We start from the raw sequence: 21,451 nt of genomic DNA, 5'->3' as shown, positions 1-21,451 counted from the left end.
TTACAAATTTTATTAAAACGAAAACATTGAGGGGTTTTAATTAGAGCTGGGAATCTTTGGGCACCTAACGATTCGATTACGATTACGATTCAGAGGCTCCGATTCGATTATAAAACGATTATTGATGCACCCCCCTCCTTTTTTTATTTTTTATTTTTTTAAAGTTTTGTACATTAGTTCCAAAATTGTTCAAAAATACTCTCAGGCTAAACCAAACTACTATTTCAGTATCATGTTAACATATAGCAGTAAACAAATATACAAATATAACATTAAATAAAAAACTCCAGTCCCCATTCTGTATCAGCAGCTTTAAACTACATTCAATTAATTCAATGTTGTGAATCAACCGTTAAAGTTGTTAAAATTGCTCCCGTTATTCCATAATTTCCCTTTTGTCTACTTTTGACATGTGAAAGTTTTAAAACTATTTTAAAGATAGATTCAAGTCAATATTTTACCGATTTAGGAGTATTTTAGATAAAAAGTTAATTAGGTTTGCTTGGAAGGTTCGCTACAACAGCATTGCAGGGAAGTGTACTGCATTAAGATGGCGGCCGTTTACTAACGCCCGCATCTAGCTTTTTGCAGATGTGCTGCTATCGCTACCGAGTCTATATTGCATCTAGTCCTATATAAATGATATCTACCGTAACATTATGTAGCTTAGCTGTACTTGTGGCAGCAGTCAGGTATGTTGTTGTGTTTTTTTTATCTCGTGGCATGAGTTGAGCTAGAGCCGTGAGTTGAGCGTTGGCATTACCCGAGGGGCCGGTTAATGAGAAGCATGATGTTTAGCTACGCCCGCTCCGTTCCGTCCCGAAGACCGCGCGGCGCGCTGAGTGTGTTGTACTTCCGCTTTACTTGGCATATTTCAATAATCGGAATTTGGATGTTTGTGAATCGTTCTCGAATCTTCCACGGCCGAATCGCGAATAATCTAAGAATCGGAAATTTTGCACACCTCTAGTTTTAATATAGATTTACTATAACTTGTACTCAAATTGGAACTACAAGTCTTTCTATCCGTGGATCCCATTAATAGAAAGAATGTTAATAATGTTAATGCCATATTGTGGATTTATTAGTATAATAAACAAATACAGTACTTATGTACAGTATGTTGAATGTTTATGTCCGTCTTGTGTCTTATCTTTCCATTCCAACAATAATGTACAGAAAAATATGGCATATTTTAGAGATTGTTTGAATTGCGATTAATTACGATTAATTAATTTTTAAGCTGTGATTAACTCGATTAAAAAATTTAATTGTTTGACAGCCCTAGTTTTAGTATATGATGTTTCTTCAACAACTATTTTCAGGCTCCGTCAGAAAATCACAGAGAGCAGATACTGGCCACTTGAGATCATGAAGTCAACGCTTGCCAATGAAAAGTCAGGTGCAGCTCCCAAGGGGGTAAGACACACTCCGCTGGGATGGAAATATTTGATGTGTTGTTCAGCGTTCCCTAGCTAACGCAGCAAAACCAACAATCGAAGCCATGGTGAATAATTAAAAGTTAATGTTATTTTTTTATGCGTTTTGTTTAGCAAACAGAGGAGGAACCACATGTCCCCTCCCATGGTGTGGCCTTTATTGACATGGGCCGCTTACTTTATCCAGGAGTTACCCATATCCGTGGGGCATATACTATTCAACCTTATTCGAGCACATTATTGCTCAACAAGGTACTGCAAACACAGAACAAAAGTCTTGAGTTCATTCATTCATTCCCTTTCCATGCCGCTTTTCCTTATGAGAGGAGGTGCCTTGAGTTAACATTTTTAATTATTTATAATTAAACTTACCATAATTTGGAATTCCAGATCCTCTTTGATGATAAAGGGTAGTGATTAATTAGTATTTCTAAATATAGTGCCACTGACTCTTCCTACATCACATTCAATTCAATAAATGGTCCAGATTCGCCAACAGTTTTTGTGTTATTTAATTATATTAATTTATGAAATTACATTACTGTAATTAAAACATTAAGAAGATTGTTGATATGTTTCCTGAGTTTTGAGTGTTGTAAGTGGTAATATGCCAAAGTTAATAAGTGGCCTGTGTAAAAGCAGTTCATTTTTAAAGCAAATTTGGTTGATCTATCACTGACAGTGACAAATTATTTAGGTTCCAAGTTTAAAACGACAACAACAACACACATCTAGTGGGTCCAATAATTATTGTAGCTTTTCTTGAAGTTGGTAGCTGTTCCCCTTGTTGCTGCAATGGCAACCCCCTTTACTCAGGGGAAAACAAAAGGACGGTAGGGACAGGAAAGCAACATAGAACACAGAATAGAATACATAGACTACATGGGGGCCCCATGGCCCAGGACAAAGGAAAGGCTGAGTAGACAAATGTGATCTTATCTGGTGACTAACTATGATAAAGAAAAGAATAAATGTTACTGTGTGAACAATAATTCTAACAGCAACTTAAAACAATTGCAAGTCCCCCCATTTAAACATATAAGAGAGGTTTGTAATATTTGTCATAGGTACACATCAAGCTTGAGAGACAGAATGTAAAAAAAAAAATCCAGGAAATCACATTGTATGATTTAAAAAATATATATATTTGTTAAAATGGGTGGCCGATGTGTATTGGGCAGGCAGCACAACCTATTGTTGATACTTTGTAATGTAGCCTTGGTCGGCAATTATAGAGCTCAAATTGTAGTTCTCTCCTTGCCTGGTATACCAGACTCACCGCTGTTCCAGCGATTGAATCTGGCGACCGTCCGGCGGATCAAATTCCGAGGGCGGAGCAAGCCACAGCAAACAGACAGCCGAGTGGACCAATCAGCGACGGGCAGACGTGACGTTGTTAAAGCGACAAGTAATTAGCGTGAGCGGATAATGGAGAAGTTTATTCAACATGGCTAGCGCGAGCCATGATGACTGTTGTCATTGACTTGTTTTGATGTGTTTTTGGTAATTTAAAACTGGTTTTACCGCGAATTGGAAAATATTCTCGGCTCTCCCGTTCGCCATCTGTGTTGTTGTAGACATGACTTTCGGCTCGCAAGAGTGACGTTACTTGTTAAGAACACATCACGCAAATAAACGAATCTGATTGGACGATTGATTTTGTACCTTGCTCGACAGGCCGTTAATGGGCTGGGTCCCAGACTATTTCTCACAGTGTTTGAAAAATACAGGGAGAATAGTCTGGCTGTGCCAGGCAAGTTCTCTCCTGCTTGATGTGTACCTGTACCTAATGTGTAAGATGAAAATGACAAACTCCTCTTATTCTTTTAAATGGGTGAATTTGCAAATGTTCAAGTTTCCCAATATTTCTTGACTGTATACTGTGAATACACAGCATATATGTATTGCATTGCCTTCTCTTTTTGTTCCTCAGACCAGGAGAAATGTCAGTTTGTTAAAAGAACAATTAAAGCCAGGAAGCAGTAAAGACCGTTCTGGTGCAGGTGCAGCTAGTTCTGCAAAGCCCAATGCGGGAAAGGCCAAAGATGGCAAGGGGCATGTTAAGGTTAGTGTGTTTAGGACCACAATACTCTGAAGAGGTGATGCTCACATCATCATTTTTCTTATCTCTGACGTACTTTAATCACTTTTAGAAGCAACAGGAACATTTTCCCAAGCATAATAGGATTTCTAACTGTTAATGTTGTGAAGTTTACAACCAAATTAGTTTACCTCGATGCATTTTTATTGTGTCAGGGGACTGGCAATCAAAATGGAACTGATTCTAACGGCTCTGATCACATTCCTCCAGACAGAAAAGTAAGTTTGCACATACTTTCCAAAAGATGACACTTGAAATGATTTCTTAACAATACAATCACTTCTTCGTTCATGACAGGCATATTTGGACTTCAGGACATACATTATCATTGAAATCACATTAACAAATGCACTCATACCCAAAACGTCAACAGAAGAATTGGCAAAAAGGTAATATACTTCCTGTTCCAACCAGTGGTTGGGCTAGTTACTCAAAAATGTAATATATTACACGTTACATCTATAGTAATTCCTAATAGTCTCTGAAGAAAAGGGATTACTCGTTTTTGGCGCCCCTGATTACACTGGTCTACAAAATTTTCGAAAACCTTTTAACAGCACATGCTATGTGCCTATTTGGTGCATACCGAATGCATTTTGGCGTGAGAAGGAGAAAAAATGTGCTGAAATATTTCTTCATTTTCTGTAGGGTGAAAGCACTGATCCCCCCAAGACCTCCATCAACTGGAGGACCGAACAAAGCTGAAAAAGTAACATTTTAGCTCAGTCTGTGCAGTTCATAGTGTATGTAAATGCGCTTGCTATACATACAGTACTGAATGAACAAACATTTATAGGAAACATTTCTTGGACTGAACCTCACTGAATTTACTAATGGAAATTCCGGTTCAGTACCATTTTTTTCTCTTATCCTCTGAAACTGACCCATTGGATTTTACTTTTCTATGTTTGCACTGTTTACTCAAGTTTATCAAATAAGTCCAATGCACAGCCTAAAACACAAATAAACAACATTATGCTGGTACGAACCTTACGCGAGACCAAGCAGAAACAGCAGAGACCTAAACATTTAAATACCAGTCTATACTAAACTATAGTTTGCCAAATAATATACCTACATCATAGGTGCATAGTTATTAACTGCATTGCTACTTCTGACTAGGCGTGATCACAAAGACTGATGATTACAGTGCATAGTACCCAAAAAGTTTAGTAAATACAAATGAAATGGAATCATTGCCACACTGTGGATTTTCTGAGTTCAGTGCACTAATGCTGCATTTAGTATGGAAAAAAAAGAAAAGAAAAACAATTTTGAGTGGGCAATTGATAGATCATCAGATAACGGAATGTGAATTTTGCAATTATCTGGAGAAAGTCAGAGTGCTGTGTATCATTTTTTTGGAGGGGCCCTTCATTTCAGTATTTTTAAATACATGAAATTCATAAAAATGGCATAAAACACTTTATGGACAATGTGAAGGCTGTGAGTATTATTGCTTATAGTAAAACAATGAAATAAATAATGACATTACCGTATTTTTCGGATTATAAGTCGCACCTGAGTATAAGTCGCACCAGCCATAAAATGTCCAACGAAGAGGAAAAAAACATATATAAGTCGCATCGGAGTATAAGTCGCATTTTGGGGGGGAAATTTGCTTGATAAAATCCAACACATAGAACAGATATGTTATCTTGAAAGGCAATTTACAATAAAAGTACAATAGAGAACAACATGCTGAACAAGTGTATAGTATGATAATGTGACATGATGCATGAACAATGAAATGCGAACGTGGCCAGTATATTAACGTAACATAACTATTAAGAGTTATTCAGCTAACTATAGCATAAAGAACATGCTAACAAGTTTATCAAACCATCAGTGTCACTCCAAACACCAAAATAACATGTGAAATGATATCATAATGTGTTAATAATTTCACACATAAGTCGCTTCAGAGTATAAGTCGCACCCCCAGTCAAACTATGGAAAAAAAAAAACTGTGACTTATAGTCCGAAAAATACGGTATTATAAATTGTTTTCAATCAACCAATATTTGTAAATAATGCAACTACAAGAAGTCCCCAGTTTATGAATGAGTTTCGTTCCTGCGCTGGCGATGTAACCCGGATTTCCACGTAAGTCGTAATCAACCCTTTAAATGCCTCTAAATTAAAAAAAAAAAAAAAAAATTAACATGTTTGTTTTTGGGATGTGGGAGGAAACCCTCGCAAGCACGAACAAGCAAACTCCTCAAAAGGAGGCTAGAGCCAGGATTGGACGGTCAATCTCAGAGCCTACAGTAAATTAATGCAACAAGTTACAAGACAAAAAAAAAAAAACTCTAGATAATTCAATTTAATTTATAAACCAGATTTAAATAAAAACAAAAATATACGAGCAAAACTTATGGGACCCAAGGGTTGTGCTTCACCCATCTCTTTACTAAAGTATTTACACTTTCCTCTCATATAGGCAGTACTGAACTTTCACAAGCAGGTGATCAATGTGGTGAAACATATTTTGGAGCAGTATGAGGAGTTGTTTGGAACGAGACTCAAACTGCCCAATGACTGTAATCGAGAGCAAATGATGGCTCAGCTGATGGGAGCGCTCAATGTGTCTGGGAGATATTTTGCCTTCAAAGAGCAAATAAAGGTCTAGATAATTGCACATGTCACCGTTTGACTTTCAAAACATGGATGTGTTACCCAAGTGCACAGGGGTTTGCACGCTTCATGTAGTTATTCACTGTGTGTTTGCAGCCCGCTGTAGTGAAGTTTGTGCGTGACAAGATGCAGCAGACAGACACATTTACTGAGCAGCAGGATCTGCATGAATTCGTCAGCAAGCTCTATGTGGACCTTGTAGATGAGACGCATGTTGCTCTCAACAAAGTACATGCAAAAACACTCCCTCAATCACATGCAAACAAGTACACACCTACGCACAATTGTGTAACCATTTCCCCCACTAGATCTATTCAAATGGAAGTGAAGATGACTCTCCGGATGAGATCCATTTGACTACCTCTCATCTTAAACATTTTGCCCGAGAGGCTCAGCTCATTGGGAATTATCCGCTGGCTGTTCATTATTACAAAGAGGTACAAGTACCTTTCTTAGAAAACTAAATTCTCACTCATTTCTCCTCATTTTCAGAATGGTTGGGGAAAGAAAGGGTTATTTTGGTTTTCTACATGAACAATTGTGTTCTTGACCTAAACTTAGAAATGTATAAAATTCCCTGCAGCTGGTCGTCAGACATCCCCGTGAACCCTCTTACAAGTTTAATTGGGGAAACCTTTACATGGAGACCGGAGATTACATAAAGGCAAAAATGTGTTTCCAAGATGCTGTTGCTGTCCAGCAGGCTCACCAGCCCAGGTCAGAGTAACTCCACAAGTTTTCATGTTGTAGTTTTACATATTTAACTAAAAGCTGTAGATCTGACTCAGAGTTGTTTATATCCTTTCTTACTCTTTAGTCTGATTATGTGTGGTGTGCTGGCAGCCATGTTTAATGATTTTGAGCAGGCTGAGACTTTCTTGGAGCGAGCTTCCAGCATGGAGCCTCTGAGTTTGGTGGCCTGGACTTTGCTTGGTAAGCCTTAAAATCAAGGAGATCCATGCTGAATGAAACCCAATTCCAATTCTACATTTGCTTCCCAGGTTTGGTCCAGGACAGCCAAAACAAATGCATCCTAGCTGAAAGGGCATTCCTGGAAGCCAAAAGCCTTCTGAAAGGAAAGGAAGCAAGCAATCAGTCCCACAATACAGAAGAGTCAGATGTAGATGAAGAAAACGAGAGGCAGAAGGACCAGGAAGTGGAAAGTCTACCCACAAGCCACTCTTCTAATAAAAAGCATAGCGGTAAGATTTCTTTCCATTTTTCAAAAAAACTGCTTGCTTTGCTGATACAGTGTGCTTACCCTACATCAGACATGTCCAAAGTCCAGCCCGGGGGCCAAATGCGGCCCGTGGACAAATTTCATCCGCCCCCAGCCTCTGTGATAAAATCAATAACGTCTGGCCCACACACAGACTTAATAAATTGGTCAGCAGTCCTGCTACCAGCATATGAATTTGCTTACACACTAAATGCTGCTCCTCATTTACCCGCTAAAAGGCAGCAGCACTCTAAGCAACATTACCCCGTGTGACCCTTTACTCCCAATTTTCTAAAATGGCGACAATTAACAAAAAAAAAAGAAAGTTGACTGCGACGGCTGACGCTTCAAGGATAGGTGGAAATTGGACTATTCTCTAAAATACGCAACAGCTGTGTCTGCCTCATTTGCAAAGAGACAGTCGCTGCTTTTAATAGTTCAATATGAGGCGATATTACCAAACAAGGCACGCTGACATGTACGACAAAATTACAGGGTAAATACGTAGCGATATATTGAAGCAACTTGAAGCTAGTTTAATTTCACAGCAGCCTTATTTCGCAGGAGCCTGAGATTCGAAAGAGTACGCCACAAAGGCTAGTTGGGAGATTGTTGAAATTATTAATTTAAAGAAATAATAACTCAAATGTGACACACAGAATGGCTTGCTAAAATTTGCTTAATTATATTGTTCTATGTAAAGGACGTCAGCCAAAGTCGGCCCCCCACATTTATACCACACCAAATCTGGCCCCTTTTGCAAAAAGTTTGGACACCCCTGCCCTACATAATTTAAATTTAAGCCTCGCTAGAAACAAAAGAGAGCGGGACTTAACACTTTTTAATTGGAATTGGAATCGATTTTTCTCAAATCACTTGTAAAAAGTGCGGCGCAAAGGAACAGTAGTTAACACGTCTGCTCGCAGTTCTGAGACTAAGGGTTCAAGCCCGGCTCCTGTGTGAAGTTTTTATTTATTTATTTATTTTTTTGGTACAATCTGTAACATTATTTTTATTGTATTTAATGTACTTTACAATTCTACATTTTAATATCCAAACACCCCCCCCCCACACACACACACACACACATATATAACCGGCCAGGTGTGTTCATGCTCGTCACACTGCCTCAACGTGCCCCATTTTGGCCATGAAAATCCTAAATTTAGTCAGCAGGATGATTTTACTCACTCTGCCTCTCTCCCAGAGCTAGCGGCCTTGAGAGCACAGGTTGTCTTGAATTCCAAATTACAAGGTGAGGGAAGGACCTTAATTTATCAATCAACCTCAGAGAGCCACATTTTGCCTGAAAACAAGGATTTCACCCCGATCGTCCGTGTCCTTGTGCCTGAATATGGTGAGCTTCGGGCGGACATGAGAGGACCTCGAACTGCCTCCATGTTGGACATTCTTGTGGTGCTCGAAAATGTTCACATTCTTTCATCGCACAAGTTCATTCACAATTTATGTGGGCATTGTAGCACAATAAATAACAATAAATGCCACAATCGGTTTGGGGCTCCTCTTGCATCCGCCTTTCCCTGTCTTTTCTGCCTGGGTATCCATCCTCCGTAGCGGGATGCTGGCTGGGTCCCAGCGGACTGCCTGGGTATCGCCTACTCCGGTTGGGGGCACTGCCCTGCCCTGGGCATGGTGGCCCGTTGGGTGTCCCGCGATGTGCCGTGCCGTTCGGGGGGATGCGGCTGTGGCTCGTGGGCCGGGTGGGGGTGGGCGTAGGTGGTGGTGGCGCGTCCCCTTATCCTGGGGACCACCCTGGATCTTGTGCTAGGCTGCGGGAGGAGGGATGGGCTGCACTGGCTTTATCACCAAAAAGAGCTTTTAACTTTGAAAATTCTTGTGAATAAATCCAAGAAATCTTTATAGATATGAACGTAAAACAATCTCAATTCTTGGTTAAAAGCAAAAATTTCTTTTACGTAAATATTGCGAAGTACGACGCCAATGCCTTGGCGGCTAATTTCTCCCAATGATTTTTTTTCACGTTTCAAAATGCATGCATGATATGAAAAATATAATAATCACTTTGAATCCTCGAACAAATCACTCCTGAGACAATCCTTTCTGCTTGTATGCGGTACAGCTTAGCGCTGAATAACTGCGACCGACTGCGAAGCATAACTCAGCCGTAACTGATGCTGAATGTGGCCAGGCCCCCTTCTATAGGCGTGGCGCAGGGTATGGGGGAAGTGACATGTCAATATATAATGAAGTCTTCCTCCTTGCACACTTTCCATGAAGGTTAAACTTGTGAAGTCTCTGTTTGTAGAGGCATGCACTTTCACATCAACAGTAGCAAGAGCCTGCTGTATGTCCCGAGATGACATTTTAGGGTTTTTGGAGACTTCTTTTAGCATCTTGCGTTCTGCTCTCAGGGTGAACTTGCTTGGACAGCCAGACCTGGGCATGTTGGCAGTTGTTTTGAATGTCCTTCACGTGTTGACTATTTTCTGGACAGTGGAATGGCTGATTTTATTTTCTTTTGAGATCTTTTGAAATCCCTTCCCAGACTCATAATCGTCTACAATCTTCTTTCTGAAGGCCTCAGACAGCTCCTTTGATCTCACCATAGTTTTTTCTCTCACTTCAACAGTCAGGGACACACCAAACTAAATGTGAGGTTTAAATAAGGCATGCCTCCTTCAAAACACTGGGTAATGATTTTCTAATCATGTGCACCTCAGTTGATACGCCCGTGTGTGATTTTAGCCATTTTAAGTGGGATTGAATGTGGGGGTGTCCTAATTTATTCCTCAACTGAAATTGCATTTATTTAAAATTATATTTTACAGAGTTATAAAAAAATCTTTTTTCAGCTTTAATTGTTTAGTTCTATTACTTGAATCTCTCCAGATTGTTAAAATTGATATTAAATTTTCATATGACCAAATATGTTAGAAAACGCACAAGCTTCCATAGGGTGTTTTATTTTTTTCACATGACTGTATTTTTGATGTATGGTATTTTGATAAACTGTAACAATAGACGTGGTTTCTGATTCTTAGTGCATTTTATACTAGTGATGTCCCCGTTCCGATCACATGATTGGAAAGTGACGTATCGCACCATTTTTCAGTGGATCAGAATCAGGTGAAAAAGATTGGGTTTTTAATTTTAAAAAATGTGTTTTTTTTTTTTTTTCATTTTTAAGGGTTAAAAACTAACAAAACAATCCAGAAACACAATGGCATTGCCAAAAGAAACAAAAATGTATACGTTTTATACTGTGCAGCACTACCAGAAAAAGCTGAAGAGGAAGTACTGTAAACAGTACAGTACTGTGACATGTTTGGAACTGTTGTTCAAATTTGAAGAAAAAAAAAACTTTTTCCGGTATCGTATTGGGACTTGGTATCGACAGATTATCAAAATCAGGTGACTCGGACTCTGGTGCAAAAATATGCGATCGGGACATCCCATTTTATGCATTAGTTTCTTTTTGGATTCCACATTTTTATCTCGACGTATCAAACACAGATAAAGAGTTGTAGTGTTACTTAGGAATAAAATAATAGGAGCCACAAATGTATCGTTATTGGTCTTTCTTTCAGACACTGAGAATGGTGAAACAGTGCCTAGTGAACCTAAAGAGAAAGTAATCTCCAAGTCCATTTACACAGAGACCCTTGAGTTTCTCTTGCACAACCATGCCCTTGAGGTAATGAAGCACACGGCAGCTACATTCACGACTTGCGAGACTCACATTCCTCAAATACAGATGATAGCTAAATAGAAAATCCAGTACAGTACTTCTGTAATGTGGTAAACTGATTTGTTAAGTCATCTTTCCCAAAGATAGAAATGAGGACAACCAAATATGAGATAGCAATTACTTAGCAATATTCACATTTACACTGGTACCTTCTTTTTGTTGTTAGATGGCAGAGCACGCTCTTTCCAAGGAACTGAATTCAGATGGCAATCATAGTTTTCATCTGGCTTGTGTGCAGTCACTCAGAGCTGAGTATTGCAGTGCCATTGCCACCCTCAGGGAGGCGCTACTTCGGGTAGAGCCGGTGGGAAGCAGACAAATCATGAAAAAAAAACCTTTTTGAATTAGAACCACCCTTGGTTTATCAGACTATAACACCTTTGCCCATATGCATTGAGAACCCCGTGTGGACTAAAGCATTATTTGCACTGTGAGCAGGTAGCAGATATGTGGGCTCTGGATGGTCACTGTCACTACATGTGTGGCTCATTTCCTGAGGCCCAGGGGAGTTATGAACGGAGTCTAGACTTCCCAGAGCAGCCTACAGACACCCACCTTGTTCTTCTCCGCCTGGGATCCATCTATCTCCAGGAGGGAAAGGTTAGAAATAATATACACCGACTGGAATCTATGCGTGACATTACTCTTTTCTGTGTGAATGTGTTACAGCTGGATGGAAGCATGCCTTTGCAACTGCAAATGTTCAGTGACAGTTTTTTTCTGCTGTTCCCTTTAGTTTGAGCAAGCTAAAATGACGTACCTGCTAGCTTGTGAAAGATCTCCCTCCTGCCTAACCTGGTTAGGCCTCGGTATCTCCTGTTACCGGGTAATAAGTCATCTACAGTGTTACTAATATTAATAGACGTTGTAAATTATGGTTTACAACATAGGCCTTTGTCGTGTTTCCTCTAATTTACAGCGAAAATATTGAAGACTCTCATTTATAGCATTTGCTTTTTCCGGTCTGATAATGGATTTTTAATGCCCAAACTTGCCACTATGTTTGCATGAGGTCAAATGTGATGTGCATTGTTATACAAGCAAAAACACACAATATAGTATTTTTCCGCAGACATTGTAACAATTCACAGTTTGTATATTGGGGATATGATTTCAAAGTGAATTGGCTAGGGACAGGATGAAACATAGCTGATTTCATACTGGGAAAAAGAGCACATACTAGTATTACATTTTACTGGAAAAACTGTTGTAACATATTTTCTGCTTTCTTGATCAGACTGGATTTTAATGGTGGGTTTGTAGTGAAATCATTATATATACTAGTATATATATTTTCCTTTGATGTTTGTGCAGAAAAAAAAAACTCAGTTAATTGCGTCTTCATGTTTGAGTGTATAGCTGGAGGAGCTTTCATTAGCTGAAGAAGCTTTGACAGAGGCCAACCATTTGAACAACCAGAATGCCGAGGTTTGGGCCTACTTGGCGCTTATATGCCTCAGGGTGAGTGAAAATGATGCTATTCCTGCTATTGTTTTTCTGTGAGATTTGATTTGTTCAAGTCAAAAGACCTCAGGTTTACCCTCAGATCAGAGAGCCATTTTGTAGTTCCATTAATCCCCTGAACCGCAGACATTCCATTTTCACAGCCACAGTACTCATATGAGGCTGTAATTTCAGTTTGACAGGCAAGAGGAGGCGACGCTGTTTTACAAATATGCTATCAGGGTGAGTTCGACTTGGCTATCTCTCTTCTGAAAAAATGTGTTTGTGTCCCCCCGCCCTTTCTTTCAGTTTTTACAGCTCACATCTGACTATTTTCTTGGTGAGCTTTATGTTTTCTCGATTTTACAGTTCAATCTGGAGAACATTTCACTTCACAAGGAGGTAAAAGAGCTGCAGGATCAAGTCCAAACCCGTCCTCTGGCATCATGCTTTGAACCACACTCTTGACGCAGTAGTTTGAATGTTTGAAGAAAACTCAAGCACAGAGCCTATTATTGTAACGTGTCTAAAATACTTTTACTGTAGTGAACTGTTTTTCTCTTAAAGAGTACCATGGACTTAAAGACTTATAGGCTCTAATAAGCCGCAATTGGTCTCTTTTACTGAAATATGTTATTAGAAACACATAAAATATTGCCATTGTTTTAAAATTCTATCATATTTAGTGCATGTTTTGGCCTTAGGAAGGCGCCATGTTTTACGTGCACAATGCTCGCTGGGGTGATGACGTGGTTGGGTTGTACTGGGAAACTTGTGCTCTGTACACAAAAATACACATGGCAACTGGCATAATTTTGTCACATTCTGCTGCTGGTCATATTTTTTTGTAACAGAGTTGTGGGATGAGTTCCCGACATTGTACCTGCATCCAATTCCAGCTCATCAGCAATGTCTTTAAACCGATCCTAGGCGGGTTGGCGAGATATTGACTTGCTGCCATTTGACAGTTTGTATTCTCGATCCCTTCGTTACTAGTTGCATCCTTGCCTTGGTTTTTTCGTTTGTCTGCCTAGCACCACGGTGTACCCTTTTTTTTTTCTATTGATCCCATCTACTGTCACGGACCTTTTTTTGTCTCTCTTTTCGCAATCGTGTTTTTTTTTTGGTGTGTGTTCAATACAATAATCTACTCTGACGGACCCTTTTTTTTTTTTGTCTCTTTTCGCGACCGTGGTTTTTTTTTGTGTGTGTGTGTTCAATAAACCCTTGTACACAATCCCTTTGTAATTGTTGTCTGTTTTGGGGTCCTATCTTGCTACCTTTATTTACAGCATACTCATGTTGCGTTTGTATTTTTATGATGCAACTTGTTTATTTGGCACCTTTTGGATAATGAGAGTCCAACTGAATGTAAAAGAGTGCTTATTCACCTCCACAAAAGCTTCGTCAGCAAAATCTGATAAGGGCGCAAAATTTGAGCGCTCCAGCAGGACAATCATCAATCTGGACCACGCTTTTATGTGACAAAAATATGATGGTTGGTGCAGCAGTCTGTCACGGAGTCGGAGCCTATTAGACGTCTCAGTTGAGGCAAACGGCATCAACGTTTTCGTGTGCTGTAATGCAGGGGCTATCCGCAAAAATAAACTGCTCTGTTTCACTGTATATCCTAGCCATATGGAAAGCACACGGCAGCTCTGGATGCTAACAATCTCCATAATTATATTGGAATAAGTTTGATCACACAATAGTTTACCGTGAAGATCTGCAAACAAAAACTGGAGTCCTGTATAGGGGTCAACATCACTAAACGGATTTGTCACAAGAACACTACCGGTTTTTTCCTAGTCTCATCTTGGCTCATCCCGTCTTTCATGTTCATTTTGCTTTTGCTGCTCTTTTTGTGAAATATCGACAGTGCTGTCCTGCTCATTAATGTTCCTCTCGGGTTAAAATTGAAAGGGCTGAACAGATGACATGTTTATGTTGCTAGAGTCATACTATGGAAGCCTGGCAGCGCAACCCAATTTCGTCACCGCTCAGAGTGCATTGCGTCATCAATAACAATGGCGACCTAGTAGTTAAACTAATTTTACAAATCTTATAAAAGCAAAAACATTAAAGGGTTTTTTAAATATCAAATTATCATAACTCATACTAACATTTATCTTCTAAGAACTACAAGTCTATCTATCTGTGGTTCCCTTTAAAATATGTACCAGTACCACTGATCTAAATGGAATAATCTGAATAATCTGTTAGTTCATATTTCACTGTATGTACATATACTGTATATGATATACACACGTTTTGTACTTCGTAAAACTCCCGGAAAAGTGGAAGAGAGTAAATAGTACAAAAGAGTAGGAACATGAGGACTTTTTTCCCCCTAGTATCTGATCAGGACTCTGTATTGCAAATAGTCATAGCTGGTCCCATTTAATGGCCACACACTTCAAGTGGATGTCACATAAAGAGGGATACTTGAACTGCTATAAACGAGTATAGCCAATCAAGTAATGGAGGTCAAGAGCATCACCAACTCGGCGATGTGTAAACATTGTCTTTTGTTAAGCTAATACGATAAAATCAAGCATAATAGTTGACTGTTGGCAATAACACTCAAATGCTTCCTCACAGATATACAGTATATGAATTATGAGCTGAGTATAGCAGATTTAGTCATGGTATAATGGTTAAGAAGTGTTGTGTTCGCAATTGCTAGTATATTGGAATGCATCACAGTGTGCATTCACAAACAACTTCAAGAGGCACTGTGAAATTTAGGTTACTGGAAAGCAATTCAATATGGAGCGAAAACCTTTAGCGAGAACAGTTCAAACTCAAATGTGTGTTCAAATAAGTGGCCACGATTGAAGTAAAACTGTTGATTATCATATTACAAACACACAGTAAAGTACACAGTCTGAAGTATACAATACAATAGTAATACATGCAGGATTTTAAAATATGCAGCGTAAAAATGACAATAATTACAATAAACTTCAAGTCTTTTTAATTGCCCTAACATGATATTCAAACAAACATTTTTCAAGACTTAAAAAACAATTTGGCACATGGAAATAAAAAAATCACTACTATGATTCCCATGTAATGTGGCAATGTTATTTCATGGTTAAGTACATAAAAATAAATTATGCCAGCAATGTATTAACAGTATTATTCATTTAAAAAATGCAGCAGCTTTCAGGAATATACAGTGGGGCAAAAAAGTATTTTGTCCACCACCAATTGTGCAAGTTCTCCCACTTAAAAAGATGCGACAGGCCTGTAATTTCTATCATAGTTATACTTCCAACTATGAGAGCTAAAATGAGGGGGAAAAATCCAGAAATTCCCACTGTCTGATTTTTAAAGAATTGATTTGAAAATTATGGTGGAAACTAAGACTTTGGTCACTTTGATTTAGCAAAACTCATTTGATCAGGTTTACGGTAACTTCATAAAATGAGTTGCAACTACTCAAAACAAGTTACTAACAAAAACTTGATAATTTGAGTTGTGCTCACTTAAAATCTTAAGATGACGTATTCTTTACAATCAAGTGTAGTATTTTGTTGTACAATATTGTGGAGGATAAGGGGTGTTGTTACTGCCTGGTCTGTGCAAAGACCTCTCGCAGCCATGGTGAATCCTCATAGAGGCGAGGGTCCCCCAAATACTCTGAGGTCCTCTTGTAGAAGTAGTAGTACAACACAGATGCTATTGACACATTTGAAAACATGAAAATTACTGTTACCATTGTGCCTTAAATGCTAGTGCTCAAAGTCGATTAAATGATTTAAACACAATCTCTCTGCCTCTTTCTTGTTTATCTAGATTGTGTTTTTACATTGACAAATCTTATTTATAAGCAACATGCATGCTGAAATACCAGCTGCAGTCCTTTTACTAAACTGAAAATATCAGCTACAATCTATCTACTGAGAAAAACATCTTGGAAATGTTCCATTGTGCATTTAGGTGTCTCACGGTTATAAGAAACAGTTGATATCTTACCAACTCTTTGGAAAACAAACATCACCTGAAGGCCATCTGTCCAAATAAATCGGTTGGTATTTAGCCATCGCAGATTCTGTAAACAGAGAAAGCATCACTCTTGGCTTTGCTATAAAATACACAATACAAAGAACAGATGTCGGTTGAATAGACATTCTGACTCAGTAGAACATAGTGAATACTAATGTTGTTTTGCATTCAAACACAAAGCTGACAGAAAGGCTTGATGTAAATGAAAAAATGGTAGGCACCAACAGCCTATGTGAGGTTAGGAGCTTGTTACATATGGATAGGGGATTGCTGTTGAAGTCAAACAACTTAAATGTTTTAGTTGTTAAGGTTTACATACAATATTAGAAATTGATTGTTCACCCCCCCCCCAAAAAAAAAAAAAAAAAAAACTTTGGTCTCCAATAGCACATCTGTATCACAAAAATCCAGAAATTTGCTTCCCTTACAAGCTTTTTAGTGAATGCCCTGTGGAGGCTGAGGCAATCTTGGCCTGTCTGCACTTTTAGAATAGAGCATGAAAGCATTTTTGTAATTGGTAGGCCTCCTGTTTTGACAGTTCATATTTTTTGCAAAAATATCTGCTCCCACTCACCGTGAGCCAAGAATGGAGTATTACACTGAAGGTCAAATAGAGTGCAGAGAGCATTAGCAAGGCTCTAAATCTCTCCAACAATATGGCTACCAGACCGACCTGGAACACGTAGGTGTTAAACAGCATCAAGAGAATGATGATAAGGTTGAACAAGATGGCAATGTCCTGAATGCTACAGGTAAAAGAGAAGCAAATGGAATGGGTATTAAAAACATGTAATAACATAGTCCCTATCATGGAGCAATTTCCTATCTTGCTTTGTTGAACTTACACAAAAAGAACTAGTTGGACTGCTTGTTCATCTCTCAGGAGCTCGCTGAATGAGTTGACAAACAAGTCCAAGGAGAGCAGGCTGAGCTGAATAATTAACACCAGTGAGTAGTTGCTGGGTTGGAGCTTCTCCGTCCCATAGGCTGGGCGCCCAGGCGGATTCTGGTTCCACAATGGATCCAATGCTGCACTGCTCTCTAAATTCAAACATCAATCTGCAAGCAAAACTACTTGAAGTTTTTAAGTGTGCATGGAGACCCTCTGTTGGTTGTTAATAGGGTCAGTTTGTTGGATGAACTGTCTGGAATAGACTGCTGTCAACATGTCAAAACTGATATGAGTTGCAGTGCATCAGTTCAGACGACGTGGCACTGAAGCCTCCAGAAATTGCTAACTTTTTTTTCTTCCGCCAAATCATTGATTCTTCATTTTGAAGCTGGAGAGACATCTCCACCCAAATCCAGATACTAAATAAAATGACACAGGGGAGAGACATTAGTATTCTAGTTGAGAACATTATGTCACAAATCATATTTACTGCATAGTGCAAATGTCATTCTCTTACAGATTTGCATACATTTATTCATGCAGTGTCCTGAATTTGATGGGAAAATGCACACGTGCGGACACACACGAATTTGGACTATGTCCTTCCAAATTGTCACATAGGTAAGAGGGAGAGATGAGTGTTTCTATTTGCACCAGGCTATGTAATCAGCATTGCAATAAAGCACCCAGTACTGGCTGAAAAATGTGTCTGTGTGTGGTTAATTTGATGACATGTCAATACAATCCAAATATTTTAACTGCTAAGTCAGATGTGGTTGACAGCTGAAAACTAGTGGCCTAAATTAAACATTTCTCATGTGTGAAGTACCCAATATTTCTTGAAAAAGCCCTGATCTGCTATTTTCTTTTAGCTGATTTGCAATGCAAACAGCGGTTTCAGTAAACTGTATAGTATTAGTTTGCATGACATCATATCTTTACTTGACCTTATCTTGCCAACAACACAATTGTAGCATTTTTTAAAGACAATAATGTTACATAGTTTAAATATAGTTTGAAAAAAACTATAAATTTTAAAAGGGGTTTCAAATGTAATATTTTTACATTTTCCCTCTTTTTTCATTTAAAAGAATAAAAGAAAAAATAGTTTTTCCATTTTGAAAAAGCTGTTTGCACTACACTTTTCTTCTGTTTGCAAAATCACTTTTATGAATAATATAAATTTGATTTAACATGTCAAACTATGTGTCCTCTAAACATGTAACAAGGTTGAGTTTGGACCATACACAACAACATAAAACTATATTTTACCGTATAACAATCACCTTTGGTGGTGAATCTAAAGGTCATATGCATTGATAAATGTTTAGGCGACATGCATGAGTTAAATGTTTCCTCAAACAACTATAATAATTATTCAAGAAAAAAAAAAAAGCACGAGTATCATTTCAAGTTACTTACCGTCCATTACAAGTATAACAAAGTCCCAATTCAGCACCATATGTCATCTGCAAAACAGGTCCGCTTTTCACTGTAGTTTCTGCCTCTGAGATCATTAGCTGAGTTTTTGTAAATAATTTTTACGGACCACTGGGCATCCTCTCAGCCAAAATGAATGCATGACAGCCTCCCCACTGACACCCAGTGGATCCTCTTTTCAATCCATGAGCCCCATCTAGGAGATGTATTAATAGCTTGGAAGAGCCATAACAGGTGTGCAGAAGATTAGGGCTCCTCTTCAACTCAGACCAACAACCTAGAGACCAAATAGTGACTAACACAAGGAGATTAGCAGGTCTCTTCTCCTTAAACAATTGGATAAAAAGTGATTTATGAGAGGAATGGACTTGCTTGGTTCAGTGTTCAAACAACTTAATTGTGACAATATAAAAACTATTTTGTCTTTCAAACTATTCTCAACCTATTATTTTCTAATTGTGCCTTGTTTTGTTTTGTTTTAATTGCTGTTATCGGCACTTTAATCTATGTGAATTGATATGTAGAGTAGCTGTGGTTTGAACAATTGAATACTTTCCCATCAAATCTTCTTTTTAAACTCCCTGATATCACCATCATTCACCATATGTTTCCACTTGTCCTTTACATTCAGGTGACAACACAAACACGTGTGTGTTACTTATGAAATAGAGTACAGATGGACGTTTTTTACCTGCTCTACAAATGTTTTTTTTTTATTTTTTTAAAGATATAATCCCTTTTGGACTCATTCACTTTGAATGACACAACAAAGTAACGATTTCATCAATTAAATGTTATTTGATTAAAGTATTTGATTGTGAAATGTTTGTTTTGTGTGTCATTGTGATGTGAGATGTATTGCATTCAAATAAAATTGCCATACAAGGACATAATCATGACTGCTTACAATAATAATGTTTGTCTGAGAAGGTCACCAACATTTTTGAACCAGCGCTATTTGTTGGGTCTTTGTATTTGCAAAGGGCTGTCAATTTGATACACATCGGTTAGAAATAATACTCTTGCCTAAATTATGTTTAAGATATTGATAAGACTCCATGGTCTCATTATATGTGAATAATTTCTCTTAAAGGGTATGTAGCGGCAAAGGGGGTGTGAGACATCAATAAAACCGTTATGTGCCAAGATAACAAATATTGATAAAGTTAACAAAAAAATCAATCACATTAATGAGCAATTATCGAAAATAGATCGAAAATGACGAACATTCCCGAAAGTGTTCCGGAAACAGCCGAATGGGGCGGCGACGTCACGACAAGTGATTGACAGTCGAGGCGGAGCCAGGTGCCATTGTTTTTTAACGACGAGAGAGTAGCGTTGGGGTTTGTTTGACGAAAACATCTCAAAAATGGTTCAAAACTGCCGTGCTATGTGGTGTACAAATAGTTATTTATCGGAATATAGTATCCATGAGTTCCCGAACGCGAAAAAAAAAGCTGGACTACGCAGACGATGGGTAAAGTTCGTCCGTGCAAAGAGGGCTAATTTTCTAGACACAGCCTCCGGCACGCTTTTCTGTGGTGCGCATTTTCCACCTGAAAGCTTCTCGAACTATGGACAAGTGAAGATTGCTGCTCAAAGGAGATGCGGTGCAGACCATACACGCGCACCCACCTAAATGTCCCGAGATATCAAGAAAGAGGACGATGACTAGCAAAGGAGGCTAAGGCTAAGCAAAGGAGGGGAGCAGCCAAGCTCGAAATGGCCAGAGTGAGTACTCTTTTATAATAAAAAAATGTCACGCATTGGATACAGGACTGGACACATGTATACATTATCGTTCGTAAAATATATAGAGCCTACCCACGTACCACGTGTTCGCTGTAGGGTTCCGCCCACTTTTCCGTCAAAACGACTCTGTATTAGCATTGTTTTCAATTGATGGCGCAATTTAAAATGCATTTCATGGAAGACCCGGTGCTTTCTGATGCCGCAAACTCACTGGATCTGTTGCATAAAAGGTGTTATGAGGAAAAACTTCGTTCTATACTGTCGCCAGATCCATATTTGATGTCCAAATCGATGTTTTTCGACCCACTGTCTTCGTCCTGTCTGCCTGACATCTGCTACGCTGATATTTACAATGATCTTGTCCACACAAAATCAGCCTATTCTCACGAAAAACTTCAAGAGCTTGGACACTTATAAATACTTCGTTGCTGGTTGGGTGAAACAGGTCCTCGTTTGGCAGGAATCTATCTGTGCTTGGAAAGGTGAGTTACGAAATTTTCAATTCGAATTCTTTTGTTATTGCTAACATCCACTGTCAAGTCTAATGTATTTCATGTCGTTTGTCAATGGAGTTAAGGCTTTTAATGTTTATATGGTTTAGCGATAGCACTCACTACATACATACGTGTATGTTGTCGGCGATTAGCCTAGCAATGATCTTAATTGTGGTTATTTGTCAGCCTCGTAGACGAGGCCAGTTTCTTTTACTTGGTACCAGCTAAATATTATTCAAAAAATAACGATGGTGGAAGAAAGGGAAGTCACAAACATCTTGAATTTGAAACTA

At 38.7% G+C, this 21,451-nt stretch overlaps 2 protein-coding genes across 7 annotated transcripts in view; one reads left to right on the top strand and one right to left on the bottom strand.

The window, feature by feature from the left end:
- The window catches only part of cfap70 (cilia and flagella associated protein 70), a 30,524-nt gene extending 14,656 nt beyond the window's left edge, over nt 1-15,868 (top strand). For 4 of the 6 annotated variants that reach the window (XM_057833625.1, XM_057833639.1, XM_057833616.1 and 1 more), the window contains 19 exons: nt 1,326-1,419; nt 1,554-1,691; nt 3,373-3,504; nt 3,696-3,758; nt 3,838-3,929; nt 4,189-4,249; nt 5,984-6,166; nt 6,274-6,405; nt 6,486-6,614; nt 6,761-6,894; nt 6,995-7,110; nt 7,179-7,379; nt 10,966-11,072; nt 11,293-11,430; nt 11,565-11,726; nt 11,863-11,952; nt 12,486-12,587; nt 12,765-12,812; nt 12,939-15,868. In XM_057833625.1, the coding sequence (XP_057689608.1) occupies nt 1,326-1,419; nt 1,554-1,691; nt 3,373-3,504; nt 3,696-3,758; nt 3,838-3,929; nt 4,189-4,249; nt 5,984-6,166; nt 6,274-6,405; nt 6,486-6,614; nt 6,761-6,894; nt 6,995-7,110; nt 7,179-7,379; nt 10,966-11,072; nt 11,293-11,430; nt 11,565-11,726; nt 11,863-11,952; nt 12,486-12,587; nt 12,765-12,812; nt 12,939-13,037 (2,221 nt within the window). In that variant the 3' untranslated portion in view covers nt 13,038-15,868. Of the gene's footprint in view, nt 1-1,325; nt 1,420-1,553; nt 1,692-3,372; nt 3,505-3,695; nt 3,759-3,837; nt 3,930-4,188; nt 4,250-5,983; nt 6,167-6,273; nt 6,406-6,485; nt 6,615-6,760; nt 6,895-6,994; nt 7,111-7,178; nt 7,380-10,965; nt 11,073-11,292; nt 11,431-11,564; nt 11,727-11,795; nt 12,588-12,733; nt 12,813-12,938 lie in introns of those variants that run through there. The other 2 variants (XM_057833632.1, XR_009062925.1) reach the window with 2 other exon arrangements.
- Nucleotides 11,711-19,181, bottom strand: LOC130914455 (transmembrane protein 138-like). Its single transcript, XM_057833667.1, has 5 exons — nt 18,895-19,181; nt 17,426-17,891; nt 17,155-17,326; nt 16,551-16,626; nt 11,711-16,253 (listed from the first exon to the last, which is right to left on the bottom strand). Exons 3-5 carry the CDS (start codon nt 17,278-17,280, stop codon nt 16,141-16,143), a joined length of 315 nt encoding a protein of 104 aa, XP_057689650.1. The 5' UTR covers nt 17,281-17,326; nt 17,426-17,891; nt 18,895-19,181; the 3' UTR covers nt 11,711-16,140.
- Between the last annotated feature and the right edge of the window lie 2,270 nt (nt 19,182-21,451).

This window comes from Corythoichthys intestinalis, chromosome 1 (genome assembly GCF_030265065.1).
Source record: "Corythoichthys intestinalis isolate RoL2023-P3 chromosome 1, ASM3026506v1, whole genome shotgun sequence".
NCBI classification, from domain to species: Eukaryota; Metazoa; Chordata; class Actinopteri; order Syngnathiformes; family Syngnathidae; genus Corythoichthys; species Corythoichthys intestinalis.
Note: the sequence above shows the minus strand (reverse complement) of the source record. Positions and strands in the feature narration are given on the sequence as shown.

What these genes read in the sequence shown, in the direction of transcription:
- LOC130914455 (XM_057833667.1), bottom strand. Translation starts at nt 17,280, where the DNA reads ATGCTGTTTAACACCTACGTGTTCCAGGTCGGTCTGGTAGCCATATTG. An exon ending in TACTCCATTCTTGGCTCACG is followed by an intron (nt 16,627 to 17,154) that starts GTGAGTGGGAGC and finishes CTCTGTTTACAG; the next exon opens with AATCTGCGATGGCTAAATAC. An exon ending in GTTTGTTTTCCAAAGAGTTG is followed by an intron (nt 16,254 to 16,550) that starts GTAAGATATCAA and finishes ATGTGTCAATAG; the next exon opens with CATCTGTGTTGTACTACTAC.